We start from the raw sequence: 16,234 nt of genomic DNA, 5'->3' as shown, positions 1-16,234 counted from the left end.
CTTCAATATATCCACATAATTTTCCTGCCTCATGATGCCATCTATTTTGTGAAGTGCACCAGTCCCTCCTGCAGCAAAGCACCCCCACAACATGATGCTGCCACCTCCGTGCTTCACGGTTGGGATGGTGTTTTTTGGCTTGCAAGCCTCCCCCTTTTTCCTCCAAACATAACGATGGTCATTATGGCCAAACAGTTCTATTTTTGTTTCATCAGACCAGAGGACATTTCTCCAAAAAGTACGATCTTTGTCCCCATGTGCAGTTTACTGTGGATATAGATACTTTTGTACCTGTTTCCTCCAGCATCTTCACAAGGTCCTTTGCCGTTGTTCTGGGATTGATTTGCACTTTTCACACCAAAGTACGTTCATCTCTAGGAGACAGAACGCGTCTCCTTCCTGAGCGGTATGACGGCTGCGTGGTCCCATGGTGTTTATACTTGTGTACTATTGTTTGTACAGATGAATGTGGTACCTTCAGGCATTTGGAAATTGCTCCCAAGGATGAACCAGACTTGTGGAGGTCTACAATTTATTTTCTGAGGTCTTGGCTGATTTCTTTTGATTTTCCCATGATGTCAAGCAGAGGAACTGAGTTTGAAGGTAGGCCTTGAAATACATCCACAGGTACACCTCCAATTGACTCAAATGAGGTCAATTAGCCTATCAGAAGCTTCTGAAGCCATGACATCATTTTCTGGAATTTTCCAAGCTGTTTAAAGACACAGTCAACTTAGTGTATGTAAACTTCTGACCCACTGGAATTGTGATACAGTGAATTATAACTGAAATAATCTGTCTGTAAACAATTGTTGGAAAAATGACTTGTGTCATGCACAAAGTAGATGTCCTAACCGACTTGCCAAAACTATAGTTTGTTAACAAGAAATTTGTGGAGTGGTTGAAAAACGAGTTTTAATGACTCCAACCTAAGTGTATGTAAACTTCCTACTTTAACAGTATGTGGTTCTTTATGGTATATGGTTCTTTATGGTTATGGTATGTGGTGGTTAAGAGAAATGTGTTTTCAATTTGTGTTAGATTATTTAGCTAAATCTTGTGACATTGTTTTTCATAGACTATTTAAATTGTATTTCACACACAAACTCTTAATGCCTCTTATAGGCGTTATGCTGTAAGTAGTATGTGTGTGTGTATGTATGTATGTATGTATGTATGTATGTATGTATGTATGTATGTATGTATGTATGTATGTATGTATGTATGTATGTATGTATGTATGTATGTATATGTAATTGAAAGCCTTCTCCCTCCAGCCCACCAAAAGGGACTTAATGGGAAGCTTCTTTAAGAATCACCTGACAAAAGACCCAGGTGGCCAGAGGGTTCCCATTGGACTAGGAAGTGTACTTCCAGGAAGTGTTCCTATTTCACCAGGAACTGTAGTAGGACATGGAGCAGGATATGTACTATTAGGAAGTACACTTTCAAAATGGCGTATGATAAAACCAGGAAGCGGATCAAAAGTTGGGACAGGGAGGGGACGCGGTCGGCCCCCTAAACACTTCACCAAACGGAGGAGACGAGTATGGAGCCAGGTCCCCTCGAGTGATACGACAGAGACTGACGAGACTGATGAGGAAGAGGAACCGGTCTATACCGTTGCCTCCCAGTCGTTGGAGCACAGCCCTGGGGGAGAGGACGGAGAGAGATGGGCGGAACTACAGGAGTACGACGACGATGATGATGTGCCTGAACAAATACCTCAGGTAAGCTCTCTCTGACGGTCTCTGTGGTTGAGTCCCAATAACCTCTCCTTTCTCCTGAAGTGTGCACTTTCCTTCATGGATTTGAAAGGAAATGGTTGGTATATGGAACCCCCCCCACTAGCCCATGCCTATACCTATCCAATAATTTTACATTTAGGGTAGTAGTGAACGAGTGCACACTTCAGGAGGAAGGAGAGCTTATTGGGACGCACACCCATATCTTTGTTCTGTCCTAAACCCCACCTCTTTAAGGAATACCTGGGATAGGATAAAGTAATCCTTCTAACCCCCCCCCCCCCAAAAAAATATATAGATGTACTATTGTAAAGTGGTTGTTCCACTGGATATCATAAGGTGGATGCACCAATTTGTAAGTCGCTCTGGATAAAAGCGTCTGCTAAATGACGTAAATGTAAACGGGACACGTTAAATCGGCTTACAAGCCCCATCTGGCCCGTGGGCCGCCAGTTTGAGACCTCTGTTCTAGATCAGGGGTTTTCAAACCTCTCGTCGGGGATCCCCAGCCGTTCCATGTATCTGAACTATTCAAGAACTTTCACACCTGATTTGAACTAATTATTAGGTAAAGATAGTAGGTCAATTGTGAAACGTCTGGGAGTCCCCGAGAACCACTGTTCTACATGGTTCTCTATATCACTGGTTCCCAAGCGGGCCCTGGAGGAGCTCTCTGGTGGGCCCTGGAGGGGAGGAGCTCTCGGGTGGGCCCTGGAGGGGAGGAGCTCTCGGGTGGGCCCTGGAGGGGAGGAGCTCTCGGGTGGGCCCTGGAGGGGAGCTCTCTCGGGTGGGCCCTGGAGGAACTTTTTTTCTTAATCTTGATCATTTTTTTGGAACGCTCACTTGTAAATGTGACCGGTGGAATGCACATATAGTTAAGACTTGGGAGCATCAGGTCAGATAATACATTGAATGGCATATGGTTCCATCTGTATCGTGTCCAGTGTGCTCAGGCTGCTGTTACATTTGGATCATTTGAGGAACAAAGGTGACAACCACAAGTCTGATTTTAGGCTTAGCTGTACTACAGCCTCTGCCATAGAAACAAACGGAGCGTTGCTTTGTGTCTACGATTACACTTTTTTACAATGCAGAAAACCATCTTGTCTCAAACTGTTCAAAACTAAACAGCTATTTTACTGGAGCTTTTATTTTTGTCTATGCGGAACGCTCTTCAAGGTGTACACACATAATTATCATGAGTAAGGAACTGTCCAACTATTAAAATAATTCAAATAACTCCTGTTTTAAAATATATATATATATATATATATATATATATATATATATATATATATATATATATATATATAAATTTAAATATAAATTAAAAAAAAAAAAATTATATATATATATATATATATTTTTTTTTTTATATATATATAAATTATTTTATTTTTTATTTTTATATATATATATATAATTTTTTTTTATTTATATATATATATATATATTTATTTTATTTTTTTTAAATTTAAATGTCACATAAAGTGGATGATTTGCAGTATGGATCAGATGAGATGGAGTTCATTACCGGTCATTCCCTGTGGCTCAGTTGGTAGAGCATGGTGTTTGCAACACCAGGGTTGTGGGTTCGATTCCCACGGGGGGCCAGTACAAAAAAATATATATAAATGTATGTATTCACTACTGTAAGTCGCTCTGGATAAGAGCGTCTGCTAAATGACTAACATATAAATGTAAATAAATGAATAAGGACATTTTAGGTGGGCCGCAGAATTTGTTATCCACGGCACAATGTGATGTTTCTTTATCTTCCTCTGGTTCTAGATGTCTCCATCCTATATGCCTGTGAACCCCAGTAGTGGTGTGTCTGGGTCAGATGAACCTTACCCCAGCAGCTGTGGCCAGGTCAGGACCAACAACGCATACAAATATACAGTTGAAGTCGGAAGTTTACATACACTTAGGTTGGAGTCATTAAAACTCGTTTTTCAACCACTCCACAAATTTCTTGTTAACAAACTATAGTTTTGGCAAGTCGGTTAGGACATCTACTTTGTGCATGACACAAGTCATTTTTCCAACAATTGTTTACAGACAGATTATTTCAATTATAATTCACTGTATCACAATTCCAGTGGGTCAGAAGTTTACATACACTAAGTTGACTGTGTCTTTAAACAGCTTGGAAAATTCCAGAAAATGATGTCATGGCTTTAGAAGCTTCTGATAGGCTAATTGACCTCATTTGAGTCAATTGGAGGTGTACCTGTGGATGTATTTCAAGGCCTACCTTTAAACTCAGTGCCTCTTTGCTTGACATCATGGGAAAATCAAAAGAAATCAGCCAAGACCTCAGAAAAAGAATTGTAGACCTCCACAAGTCTGGTTCATCCTTGGGAGCAATTTCCAAACGCCTGAAGGTACCACGTTCATCTGTACAAACAATAGTACGCAAGTATAAACACCATGGGACCACGCAGCTGTCATACCGCTCAGGAAGGAGACGCATTCTGTCTCCTAGAGATGAACGTACTTTGGTGCGAAAAGTACAAATCAATCCCAGAACAACAGGCTACCCGAAACATTTGACCCAAGTTAAACAATTTAAAGGCAATGCTACCAAATAATAATTGAGTGTATGTAAACTTCTGACCCACTGGAATTGTGATGAAATAAATTAAAGCTGAAATTAATAATTCTCTCTACTATTATTCTGACATTTCACATTCTTAAAATAAAGTGGTGATCTTAACTGACCTAAGACAAGGAATTTTTACTAGGATTAAATGTCAGGAATTGTGAGAAACTGAGTTTGAATGTATTTGGCTAAGGTGTATATAAACTTCCGACTTCAACTGTACGTACACACTGCATTCGGAAAGGATTTTGACCGCTTGACTTTACACATTTTGTTAGGTAACAGCTTTATTCTAAAATTGATTAAATTGTTTTTTTCCCTCATCAATCTACACGCAATACCCCATAATGACATCGCAATACAAAAAACAACTGCAATATCACATTTACATAAGTATTCAGACCCTTTACTCAGTACTTTGTTGAAGCACCTTTTGGCAGCGATTACAGCCTGGAGTCTTCTTGGGTATGACGCTACAAGGTTGGCGTACCTACAGTACCAGTCAAAAGTTTGGACACAGCTAATCATTCCAGGGTTTTTCTTTATTTTTTTACATTGTAGAATAATAGTGAAGACATCACAACTATGAAATAACACACGTGGAATCATGTAGTAACCGAAAAAGTGTTAAACAAATCCAAATATATTGGAGATTCTTCAAGGTAGCCACCCTTTGCCTTGACAGCTTTGCACTTATCCCTAATTGCTCATGTAATTCGCTCTTGATAAGAGCATCTGCTAAAATGTAAGTCTTTTAATTTATTTTTATTTCACCTTTTATTGAACCAGGTAAGCTAGTTGAGAACAAGTTCTCATTTACAACTGCGACCTGGTCAAGATAAAGCAAAGCAGTGTGACACAAACAACAACACAGAGTTACACATGGAGTAAACAAAAAAAAGAAAGTCGATATACAGTGTGTGTAAATGACGTGAGGAGGTATGGCAATAGATAGGCCATAGTAGCGAAGTAATTACAATTTAGCAAATTAACACTGGAATGATATATGTGCAGACGATGATGTGCAAGTAGTGATACTGGTGTGCAAAAGAGCAGAAAAATAAATAAAAACAATATGGGGATGAGGTAGGTAGATTGGGTGGGTTATTTACAGATGGGCTATGTACAGCTGCAGCGATCGGTTAGCTGCTCAGATAGCTGATGTTTAAAGTTAGTGAGGGAAATATAAGTCTCCAGCTTCAGTGATTTTTGCAATTCGTTCCAGTTATTGGCAGCAGAGAACTGGAAGGAAAGGCGGCCAAATGAGGTTGGCTTTGGGGACGACCAGTGAGATATACCTGCTGGAGCGCGTTCTACGGGTGGGTGTTGTTATCGTGACCAGTGAGCTGAGATAAGGAAGAGCTTTATTTAGCATAGACTTATAGATGACCTGTAGTCAGTGGATCTGGCGACTAGATCAGGTCGCAGTGGTGGGTGGTGTAAGGTGCTTTGGTGAGAAAACGGATGGTACTGTGATAGACTGCATCCAGTTTGCTGAGTAGAGTATTGGAGGCTATTTCATAAATTACATCCTCGAGTATTGGTAGGATAGTCAGTTTTACAAGAGTATGTTTGGCGGCATGAGTGAAGGAGGCTTTGTTGCGAAATAGGAAGCTGACTCTAGATTTAATTTTGGATTGGAGATGTTTAATATGAGTCTGGAAGGAGAGTTTACAGTCTAACCAGACACCTAGGTATTTGTAGTTGTCCACATATTCAGAACCGTCCAGAGTAGTGATGCTAGGCGGGTGGGCAGGTGCGGGCAGCGAACGGTTGAAAAGCATGCATTTGGTTTTACTAGCGTTTAAGGGCAGTTGGAGGCCACGGAAGGAGTGTTGTATGGCATTGAAGCTCGTCTGGAGGTTAGTTAACACAGTGTCCAAAGAAGGGCCAGAAGTATACAGAATGGTGTCGTCTGCGTAGAGGTGGATCAGAGAATCACCAGCAGCAAGAGCGACATCATTGATAAATACAGAGAAGAGAGTCGGCCCGAGAATTGAACCATGTGGCACCCCCAAAGAGACTACCAGAGGTCCGGACAACAGGCCCTCCGATTTGACACACTGAACTCTATCAGAGAAGTAGTTGGTGAACCAGGCGAGACAATCATTTGAGAAACCAAGGCTGTTGAGTCTGCCGATAAGAATACAGTGATTGACAGAGTCGAAAGCCTTGGCCAGGTCGATGAATACGGCTGCACAGCACTGTCTTGTATCGATGGCGGGTTATGATATCGTTTAGTACCTTGAGCGTGGCTGAGGTGCACCCGTGACCAGCTCGAAAAATCAGATTGCACAGCGGAGAAGGTACGGTGGGATTCGAAATAGTCGATGATCTGTTTTGTTAACTTGACTTTCTAAGGTTTTAGAAAGGCAGGGCAGGATGGATATAGGTCTTTAACAGTTTGGGTCTAGAGTGTTACCCCCTTTGAAGAGGGGGATGACCCTTACCCCCGAAAGAGAGGTTGAACAGACTGGTAATAGGGGTTGTAACAACTGCTTGTAGAACACTTTTTCCCCCATTTTCCCCCCCCCCCCCCCACCTGTGATCAAGAATCTCTCCATTACTCCCACCTTTTAGTTTTGGATGTTACGGTAGGCTATCGCTGGTACTCCATGCAATTCCAGGCAAGGGCAGGTCGCAGGGCTGATGGAAATTTAGACAGCCACAAGCCCGGGACATTCCGCAGGCCCACAAGGTTCTAAACGTGTTGCAGGCTGTGTTCAAGCTGTCAAGGAAACCTTGTTAGCTTGATATCTAGTTAGCAGCTAGGCTAGCTGCTATAAAAAGCAGCTCTTCAAAGTATTAGATGACAGGATCCCTGGACAGATATAGCGGTCCCAGCAACTGAGGCTAACCGGGTCGCTAGTAACCAAACCTTTTCAATGGAACACTTTTTTCGCCAGAGACTTTCAAAACAACAAACTCCCTCGTTCCGCACTCAGCATGCGTCACACCAATTTCAATTGACCATAATGCATCTATAGTATAATTGTATTAAAATCCCTGCCCCTATCCCCAGCCTTACCCCCAGAGCTGTTACCAGAGCGACCATGGCAACCTCCAGTTCATCAGGATGAACGGCAACCAAATTACCATCATCCCTGGTCCCAGCCTCGCTTCTCAGGTAGTGAGTCACACACACACATCATGAACCGTATTCACAAATTAGCTAGCTGGTGCTGAATGGGACCTTTTCACTGGAAATCTATTGCATTGTCCCAGCTTGGTGCGTATAACCAGCTAGTCCGTAGGTTTGGTTAAAACCAGCTAGTCTGTAGGTTTAGTTAAACCAGCTAGTCCGTAGGTTTAGTTAAACCAGCCAGTCTGTAGGTTTAGTTAAACCAGCCAGTCTGTAGGTTTAGTTAAACCAGCCAGTCCGTAGGTTTAGTTAAACCAGCCAGTCCGTAGGTTTAGTTAAACCAGCCAGTCCGTAGGTTTAGTTAAACCAGCCAGTCCGTAGGTTTAGTTAAACCAGCCAGCCAGTCTGTAGGTTTAGTTAAACCAGCCAGTCAGTCTGTAGGTTTAGTTAAACCAGCCAGTCAGTCTGTAGGTTTAGTTAAACCAGCCAGTCAGTCTGTAGGTTTAGTTAAAACCAGCCAGTCAGTCTGTAGGTTTAGTTAAAACCAGCCAGTCAGTCTGTAGGTTTAGTTAAAACCAGCCAGTCAGTCTGTAGGTTTAGTTAAAACCAGCCAGTCAGTCTGTAGGTTTAGTTAAAACCAGCCAGTCAGTCTGTAGGTTTAGTTAAACCAGCTATTCGATTTCTCCCAAGGCCTCCGCAGTCCTGGAACCTGCAGTTGAACTCCCATCACTTAACTACATGACATCTGAACCGCCAGCTGTAAAGCAGCTACGTCCGCCTCTGCACCAACCCCTTACTGAGCTCTCCTCGCCGTACACTATGAGCAGGACAGAGCCAGACACACTAGACTACACTGAGGAGGAACAACTGGTAGAGCTGTACGCCGAGATACCGCGAACCGTCATTCAACTCGGACCACCAGACCTGCCAGAGGTCACGGGGTCGAAGGTCATGCCCAGGTTGACCACCGAGGTCATCCGTGATGTCACTCCTGACGATGTCACTCCAGAGGTGAGCTGTCCATCAGTCCCTCTATTTTTTATTTTTCTTTTTTTTTTTAATCTCTCTCCCTTGTTCTTTACTCTCTATCTAGCATGGACATTACTGGATTGGTTATCTCTCTATCTATCTAGCATGGACATTACTGGATTGGTTATCTCTCTATCTATCTAGCATGGACATTACTGGATTGGTTATCTCTCTATCTATCTAGCATGGACATTACTGGATTGGTTATCTCTCTCTCTCTATCTAGCATGGACATTACTGGATTGGTTATCTCTCTATCTATCTAGCATGGACATTACTGGATTGGTTATCTCTCTCTCTCTATCTAGCATGGACATTACTGGATTGGTTATCTCTCTCTATCTAGCATGGACATTACTGGATTGGTTATCTCTCTATCTATCTAGCATGGACATTACTGGATTGGTTATCTCTCTCTCTCTATCTAGCATGGACATTACTGGATTGGTTATCTCTCTCTCTCTCTATCTAGCATGGACATTACTGGATTGGTTATCTCTCTCTCTATCTAGCATGGACATTACTGGATTGGTTATCTCTCTCTCTCTATCTAGCATGGACATTACTGGATTGGTTATCTCTCTCTCTCTATCTAGCATGGACATTACTGGATTGGTTATCTCTCTCTCTCTATCTAGCATGGACATTACTGGATTGGTTATCTCTCTCTCTCTATCTAGCATGGACATTACTGGATTGGTTATCTCTCTCTCTATCTAGCATGGACATTACTGGATTGGTTATCTCTCTCTCTCTATCTAGCATGGACATTACTGGATTGGTTATCTCTCTCTCTCTATCTAGCATGGACATTACTGGATTGGTTATCTCTCTCTCTCTCTATCTAGCATGGACATTACTGGATTGGTTATCTCTCTCTCTATCTAGCATGGACATTACTGGATTGGTTATCTCTCTCTCTCTATCTAGCATGGACATTACTGGATTGGTTATCTCTCTCTATCTATCTAGCGTGGACATTACTGGATTGGTTATCTCTCTCTCTATCTAGCATGGACATTACTGGATTGGTTATCTCTCTCTATCTATCTAGCATGGACATTACTGGATTGGTTATCTCTCTCTATCTAGCATGGACATTACTGGATTGGTTATCTCTCTCTCTCTATCTAGCATGGACATTACTGGATTGGTTATCTCTCTCTATCTAGCATGGACATTACTGGATTGGTTATCTCTCTCTCTCTATCTAGCATGGACATTACTGGATTGGTTATCTCTCTCTATCTATCTAGCATGGACATTACTGGATTGGTTATCTCTCTCTATCTATCTAGCATGGACATTACTGGATTGGTTATCTCTCTCTCTCTATCTAGCATGGACATTACTGGATTGGTTATCTCTCTCTCTATCTAGCATGGACATTACTGGATTGGTTATCTCTCTCTCTATCTAGCATGGACATTACTGGATTGGTTATCTCTCTCTCTATCTAGCATGGACATTACTGGATTGGTTATCTCTCTCTATCCATCTAGCGTGGACATTACTGATTGGTTATCTCTCTCTATCTAGCATGGACATTACTGGATTGGTTATCTCTCTCTCTCTCTATCTAGCATGGACATTACTGGATTGGTTATCTCTCTCTATCTAGCATGGACATTACTGGATTGGTTATCTCTCTCTCTCTATCTAGCATGGACATTACTGGATTGGTTATCTCTCTCTATCTATCTAGCATGGACATTACTGGATTGGTTATCTCTCTCTATCTATCTAGCATGGACATTACTGGATTGGTTATCTCTCTCTCTCTATCTAGCATGGACATTACTGGATTGGTTATCTCTCTCTCTATCTAGCATGGACATTACTGGATTGGTTATCTCTCTCTCTATCTAGCATGGACATTACTGGATTGGTTATCTCTCTCTCTATCTAGCATGGACATTACTGGATTGGTTATCTCTCTCTCTCTCTATCTAGCATGGACATTACTGGATTGGTTATCTCTCTCTCTCTATCTAGCATGGACATTACTGGATTGGTTATCTCTATCTATCTAGCATGGACATTACTGGATTGGTTATCTCTCTCTATCTATCTAGCATGGACATTACTGGATTGGTTATCTCTCTCTCTATCTAGCATGGACATTACTGGATTGGTTATCTCTCTCTATCTAGCATGGACATTACTGGATTGGTTATCTCTCTCTATCTATCTAGCATGGACATTACTGGATTGGTTATCTCTCTCTATCTAGCATGGACATTACTGGATTGGTTATCTCTCTCTCTATCTAGCATGGACATTACTGGATTGGTTATCTCTCTATCTATCTAGCATGGACATTACTGGATTGGTTATCTCTCTATCTATCTAGCATGGACATTACTGGATTGGTTATCTCTCTATCTATCTAGCATGGACATTACTGGATTGGTTATCTCTCTATCTATCTAGCATGGACATTACTGGATTGGTTATCTCTCTCTCTCTCTATCTAGCATGGACATTACTGGATTGGTTATCTCTCTCTATCTATCTAGCATGGACATTACTGGATTGGTTATCTCTCTCTATCTAGCGTGGACATTACTGGATTGGTTATCTCTCTCTCTCACTATCTAGCATGGACATTACTGGATTGGTTATCTCTCTCTATCTAGCGTGGACATTACTGGATTGGTTATCTCTCTCTCTCTCTATCTAGCATGGACATTACTGGATTGGTTATCTCTATCTATCTAGCGTGGACATTACTGGATTGGTTATCTCTCTCTCTCTCTCTATCTAGCATGGACATTACTGGATTGGTTATCTCTCTCTATCTATCTAGCATGGACATTACTGGATTGGTTATCTCTCTCTATCTAGCGTGGACATTACTGGATTGGTTATCTCTCTCTATCTAGCGTGGACATTACTGGATTGGTTATCTCTCTCTCTATCCATCTAGCGTGGACATTACTGGATTGGTTATCTCTCTCTATCTATCTAGCGTGGACATTACTGGATTGGTTATCTCTCTCTCTCTCTATCTAGCATGGACATTACTGGATTGGTTATCTCTCTCTATCTATCTAGCATGGACATTACTGGATTGGTTATCTCTTTCTCTCTCTATCTAGCATGGACATTACTGGATTGGTTATCTCTCTCTCTCACTATCTAGCATGGACATTACTGGATTGGTTATCTCTCTCTCTCACTATCTAGCATGGACATTACTGGATTGGTTATCTCTCTATCTATCTAGCATGGACATTACTGGATTGGTTATCTCTCTATCTATCTAGCATGGACATTACTGGATTAGTTATCTCTCTCTCTCTATCTAGCATGGACATTACTGGATTGGTTATCTCTATCTATCTAGCATGGACATTACTGGATTGGTTATCTCTCTCTCTCTCTATCTAGCATGGACATTACTGGATTGGTTATCTCTCTCTATCTATCTAGCATGGACATTACTGGATTGGTTATCTCTCTCTATCTAGCGTGGACATTACTGGATTGGTTATCTCTCTCTCTCACTATCTAGCATGGACATTACTGGATTGGTTATCTCTCTCTATCTATCTAGCGTGGACATTACTGGATTGGTTATCTCTCTCTCTCTATCTAGCATGGACATTACTGGATTGGTTATCTCTCTCTATCTATCTAGCATGGACATTACTGGATTGGTTATCTCTCTATCTAGCATGGACATTACTGGATTGGTTCTCTCTCTCTCTCTATCTAGCATGGACATTACTGGATTGGTTATCTCTCTCTGTCTAGCGTGGACATTACTGGATTGGTTATCTCTCTCTGTCTAGCGTGGACATTACTGGATTGGTTATCTCTCTCTCTCTATCTAGCATGGACATTACTGGATTGGTTATCTCTCTCTATCTATCTCTCTCTATCTAGCATGGACATTACTGGATTGGTTATCTCTCTCTCTCTCTCTCTGTCTAGCATGGACATTACTGGATTGGTTATCTGGTTGGTTATCTGTACAGGGCAAACTAAATTAACCTCGGATCAAGTGTTTGGGAAGTATTTTGACACGTGTATTTAACCCAGTTTTGATCTCTCCACACATTCATCTCTGTCATTACTCTCTCTCTCTCTCTCGCTCCTCCCTCTCTCGCTCCTCCCTCTAGATCACAGAGACCTTCAGTCTGGCCGACGGCAGCGAGTCCTGTCGTGACGATAGGGAAGCAGCTCTGTTTGGGTTCCTGGGGGCCCTGCGGCGCACGGTGCTACCAGCCCACTGGGTAGGGGTCATGGCAAGGGGTCCCCTATTACAACTCCTCCAGTGCTCTAAACTCTCCACCATGGCTGACACAGTACTCCAGATCCTACCGGGCTTCTGCTTCCAGGTAAGGGGAAAGACAAGACTTCCAGCACAAGTTCAATTCAACTTAGTCTGTGTTCCAAATGGCACCCTAAATTCCCTAAATTAATGCACTACTTTTGACTACTCCTTTTGTTCTCGTTACTTGATGAAGGCTTTAGGGTAGAAATGCCATCCGTAACTGTGACGCCTCCTTTTTGTATCAGTCTGATTTTCCTTTTGGGCATACAGCACCCAAAGCCTCACCTCCAAAGTATTTTACAACTTAATGTTAGAATGTTCCTCGTAAGTTTGAAGTGTCCGTTTACATAAAACCCGAAGCATGGATTACAGTTTGTCCAAAGCCCCATAGAGTACTTTTCAGGTTGAGGAACCATCTAACATTGTTGTAAAATACTGAACTTCCTCTTTTAAGCTTCTGAACTACTGAAGGAGGAGTTGAGCTTGTTATTGTGCATCGTCTTCAACCAGGTGACTGTACAGGGCCAGCCCTTGCTTCTGACCCACCCCCTGTACGAGGTCCACCCTCCACGCCTCGCAACCATCACCCAGCTGGTCACTCTGCTGCTGGACCTGGAGACCCTGATGGTCTGCCCTGGCTTCCCAGTCAGGCTGCCCGCCCTGGGGGACAGGGGCATGGAGGTAAGAGCCAGAAAGACTCCTGCCCTATGGGTCGATCTCCTGTTTCTGTAGGGAGACAGCTTGATGTACCAGGACACCCCCTGGACAGGACACTAGTCTATCTCCTGTTTCTGTAGGGAGACAGCTTGATGTACCAGGACACCCCCTGGACAGGACACTAGTCTATCTCTGGCCCTTACCCCCCCCCCCCCCCCCCCCCCCCCCCCCCCTGCCCAATCCAGCTCCTTACTGCTGAGTGGCACAGGTCCCAGTTTGATAACCTTTTTCCAATACATTCAATATGTTATTTAAGAACTACAAATGCACTCTAAACTATATCTTAAGGTGTTTGTAAAAGCAGACTAAAGTCTCTAGAATGCATCTTTTAACACGTTATTGTGCAAAACTTTTTTTTTATTTTTATTTTTTTAACAATGTCCCGTTTTACCGGTAGGTGATGGAGCCTGTCCTCTGTGTGAGGGCGGCCATCTGTGAACTGCTGGTCCCCCTGGAGGAAGGGAGGTGTGAGAGGTGTAGAGACAACATCGTGGAGGAGGAAGTGGAACTTGTGGAAGAGGAGGAGGAGGACCTGGAACTTGTGGAAGGGCGACTGGAATTTGAGCTTGAGTTAGAGGAGGATGAGTGGGTGTAACAAGGTTGGAGGGTTGTGACCTGGAGTGGGTTTGAACCCCCGGGACAAGACTGTGTTAGCCTGCTGAGCTAAATCCTAAACGTGTGTTAGTCCACCAAGCCAAAACTCTAGGGCAGGTTTACTTGTTATGTGAGTGTGGTTCACTGAACCACTTAAATACAGGAACCCAAGGTCAGGTTGCTCATCATACCAGCATGGTTCACCGTACAGGACTTTGTTTTTGGGAGAACCAGGACGTGGATGGATGCACCTCCAACCAACGCTAAAGTGCCTGCGTATGGTTGACATTCAATTTGGTGCTTTTTAGAAACAGAATGACTAGAGAATCATTCTGTTCATTGTATTTCTATGACTAGAATCTTTTTACTTTTAGTTATGGACATGACTGAAAATGTCTTCCAACACATCACTGGTAGTTTACCATTAGATCAGGCAGACCAGTGCTGCTTTTTACTTCTGTATTTGACACTTAATGTTGTTGGCATTAAAACAAATGAAAGTTCTCAACACGAGGCAACTGGGATATCAACATGACTACTTGTCTTTTGGTTTCTGGACCAGCCATTTTATTTTTTATTTTTACTTTTAACATTGTTTTTTTTTTAGTTTTGTTCATCAGTCATCACTGTATTTCATAGACTACGTAACACGCACAGACTAGTAGCATTGTATGTATGGAAGATTGCCTGCTTAACATTCATTTAACATCTAGTAACGTTATACATACAGTACCAGTCAACCGTTTGGACACACCTACTCATTCCAGGCTTTTTCTTTATTTGTAAAAATGTTCTACATTGTGCCAAGAGGGTGCAAAGCTGTGATCAAGGCCAATGGTGGCTACTTTGAAGAATCTCAACTATATAAAATGTATTTTAATTAGTTTAACACTTTCTTGGTTACTACATTATTCAATAGGTGTTATTTCATAGATTTGATGTCTTCACTATTATTCTACAATGTAGGAAAAATTTACAAATAAAGATAAACCCTTTTTGAAGGAGTAATTGTGTCCAAACTTTTGACTGGTACCATATCAGTGTGTGTATGGAGGAATGGCTGCTTAACGTTAGGACGTTCTCTGTTCATTTAAAAAAAAAAAAAAAAAGAGTTCATCAGCTATAATGGAACTTCATAGATATCTTCCTGTTGCAGGAATATTATTTTTTTGCACATTTTTTAAGAATGGAGCTAGCTAGCTAGTTTGTTCGTCTTTGAAGAACTGTGAACTGCCACAAGTGACGTTTCTAAGTAGAGAATACTGCTGCTTTTATCTCCTTTTTCAGATGAACTTTCACACTAACAACGACGTTATACTTGCTTTTTCTGCTTCGAAGTTCAGTTATTTTAATATTTCTATTTTTCAGAGTTATATTTTTGTTTTCTGGTTTTATGTGAATTCAAATGCAATTTGTATTTTTTTTTATTTTTTTTATTTTTTAAACCCATTTTACAGAACTAGCCCACCGCTATCTACTCTCCCCAGCTGACTGGACAAAGTGCTCACAGGCTGGCATACCATCCCAATATTTCCCTAGACAGTTGTAGTGTTGGAATGAAGCTCTGTGTAGGTAAGATTGTATTATATCAATACACTGGACTGGATAGTCAGTGAGGAATGAGACATTGAACACCAATCAAAATCTGTTTTCAAATGTAACAGGGGCCCAATCACCGTTTTTATGTTCATGTGTATTGTTCTCTTGACTTTTAATTTTTTTTAAATGAATTTATATGTTCTTCCCAGGAACAACATGGTCCATACAAGGACCACTCTGTCTGAATAGAAGACACATTTTTGCTACGACAACATCTTGTCTTTTGGTTTTTTTAATTGAATTGAAGGTAATGGGTCTGTGGAGATATTCAAGATTAAAGTGTTTTCCATTTTTTTGCTCCAGAAACCTACTGTATTCTGCTGGGAATGTCGGTTTGTTATGGTAAAGAAGTACTGGTTTACTTTTTATGGTGTGAATATTTGTATCAAAACTTGTAAAGGTATTAAACTTAAGTTTTATGGTTGTTGATCTCTCTCTGCTTTCACCAAAGACTAGTAATCACTGAGGATGTGTTTACACAAACAGTGTAAACCAATTATTGGTCTTTTGTCCAATTATTACTCTTTTGACCAATCAGATATTTTGCCAATAATTGGGCTGCTGGTGTAAACACATCTTTA

At 41.6% G+C, this 16,234-nt stretch overlaps 1 protein-coding gene across 7 annotated transcripts in view; it reads left to right on the top strand.

Moving 5' to 3' along the window:
* Positions 1 to 14,584, top strand: part of mbd1a (methyl-CpG binding domain protein 1a) — a 40,886-nt gene extending 26,302 nt beyond the window's left edge. For 6 of the 7 annotated variants that reach the window (XM_029718278.1, XM_029718275.1, XM_029718276.1 and 3 more), the window contains 7 exons: positions 1,278 to 1,730; positions 3,537 to 3,617; positions 7,373 to 7,477; positions 8,123 to 8,443; positions 12,589 to 12,807; positions 13,254 to 13,424; positions 13,858 to 14,584. In XM_029718278.1, coding sequence (XP_029574138.1) covers positions 1,278 to 1,730; positions 3,537 to 3,617; positions 7,373 to 7,477; positions 8,123 to 8,443; positions 12,589 to 12,807; positions 13,254 to 13,424; positions 13,858 to 14,055 — 1,548 coding nt within the window. In that variant the 3' untranslated portion in view covers positions 14,056 to 14,584. Of the gene's footprint in view, positions 1 to 1,277; positions 1,731 to 3,536; positions 3,618 to 7,372; positions 7,478 to 8,122; positions 8,444 to 12,588; positions 12,808 to 13,197; positions 13,425 to 13,857 lie in introns of those variants that run through there. The other variant, XM_029718282.1, reaches the window with a different exon arrangement.
* Positions 14,585 to 16,234: the final 1,650 nt, after the last annotated feature.

This window comes from Salmo trutta, chromosome 28 (assembly GCF_901001165.1).
Source record: "Salmo trutta chromosome 28, fSalTru1.1, whole genome shotgun sequence".
Lineage (NCBI taxonomy): Eukaryota > Metazoa > Chordata > Actinopteri > Salmoniformes > Salmonidae > Salmo > Salmo trutta.
Note: the sequence above shows the minus strand (reverse complement) of the source record. Positions and strands in the feature narration are given on the sequence as shown.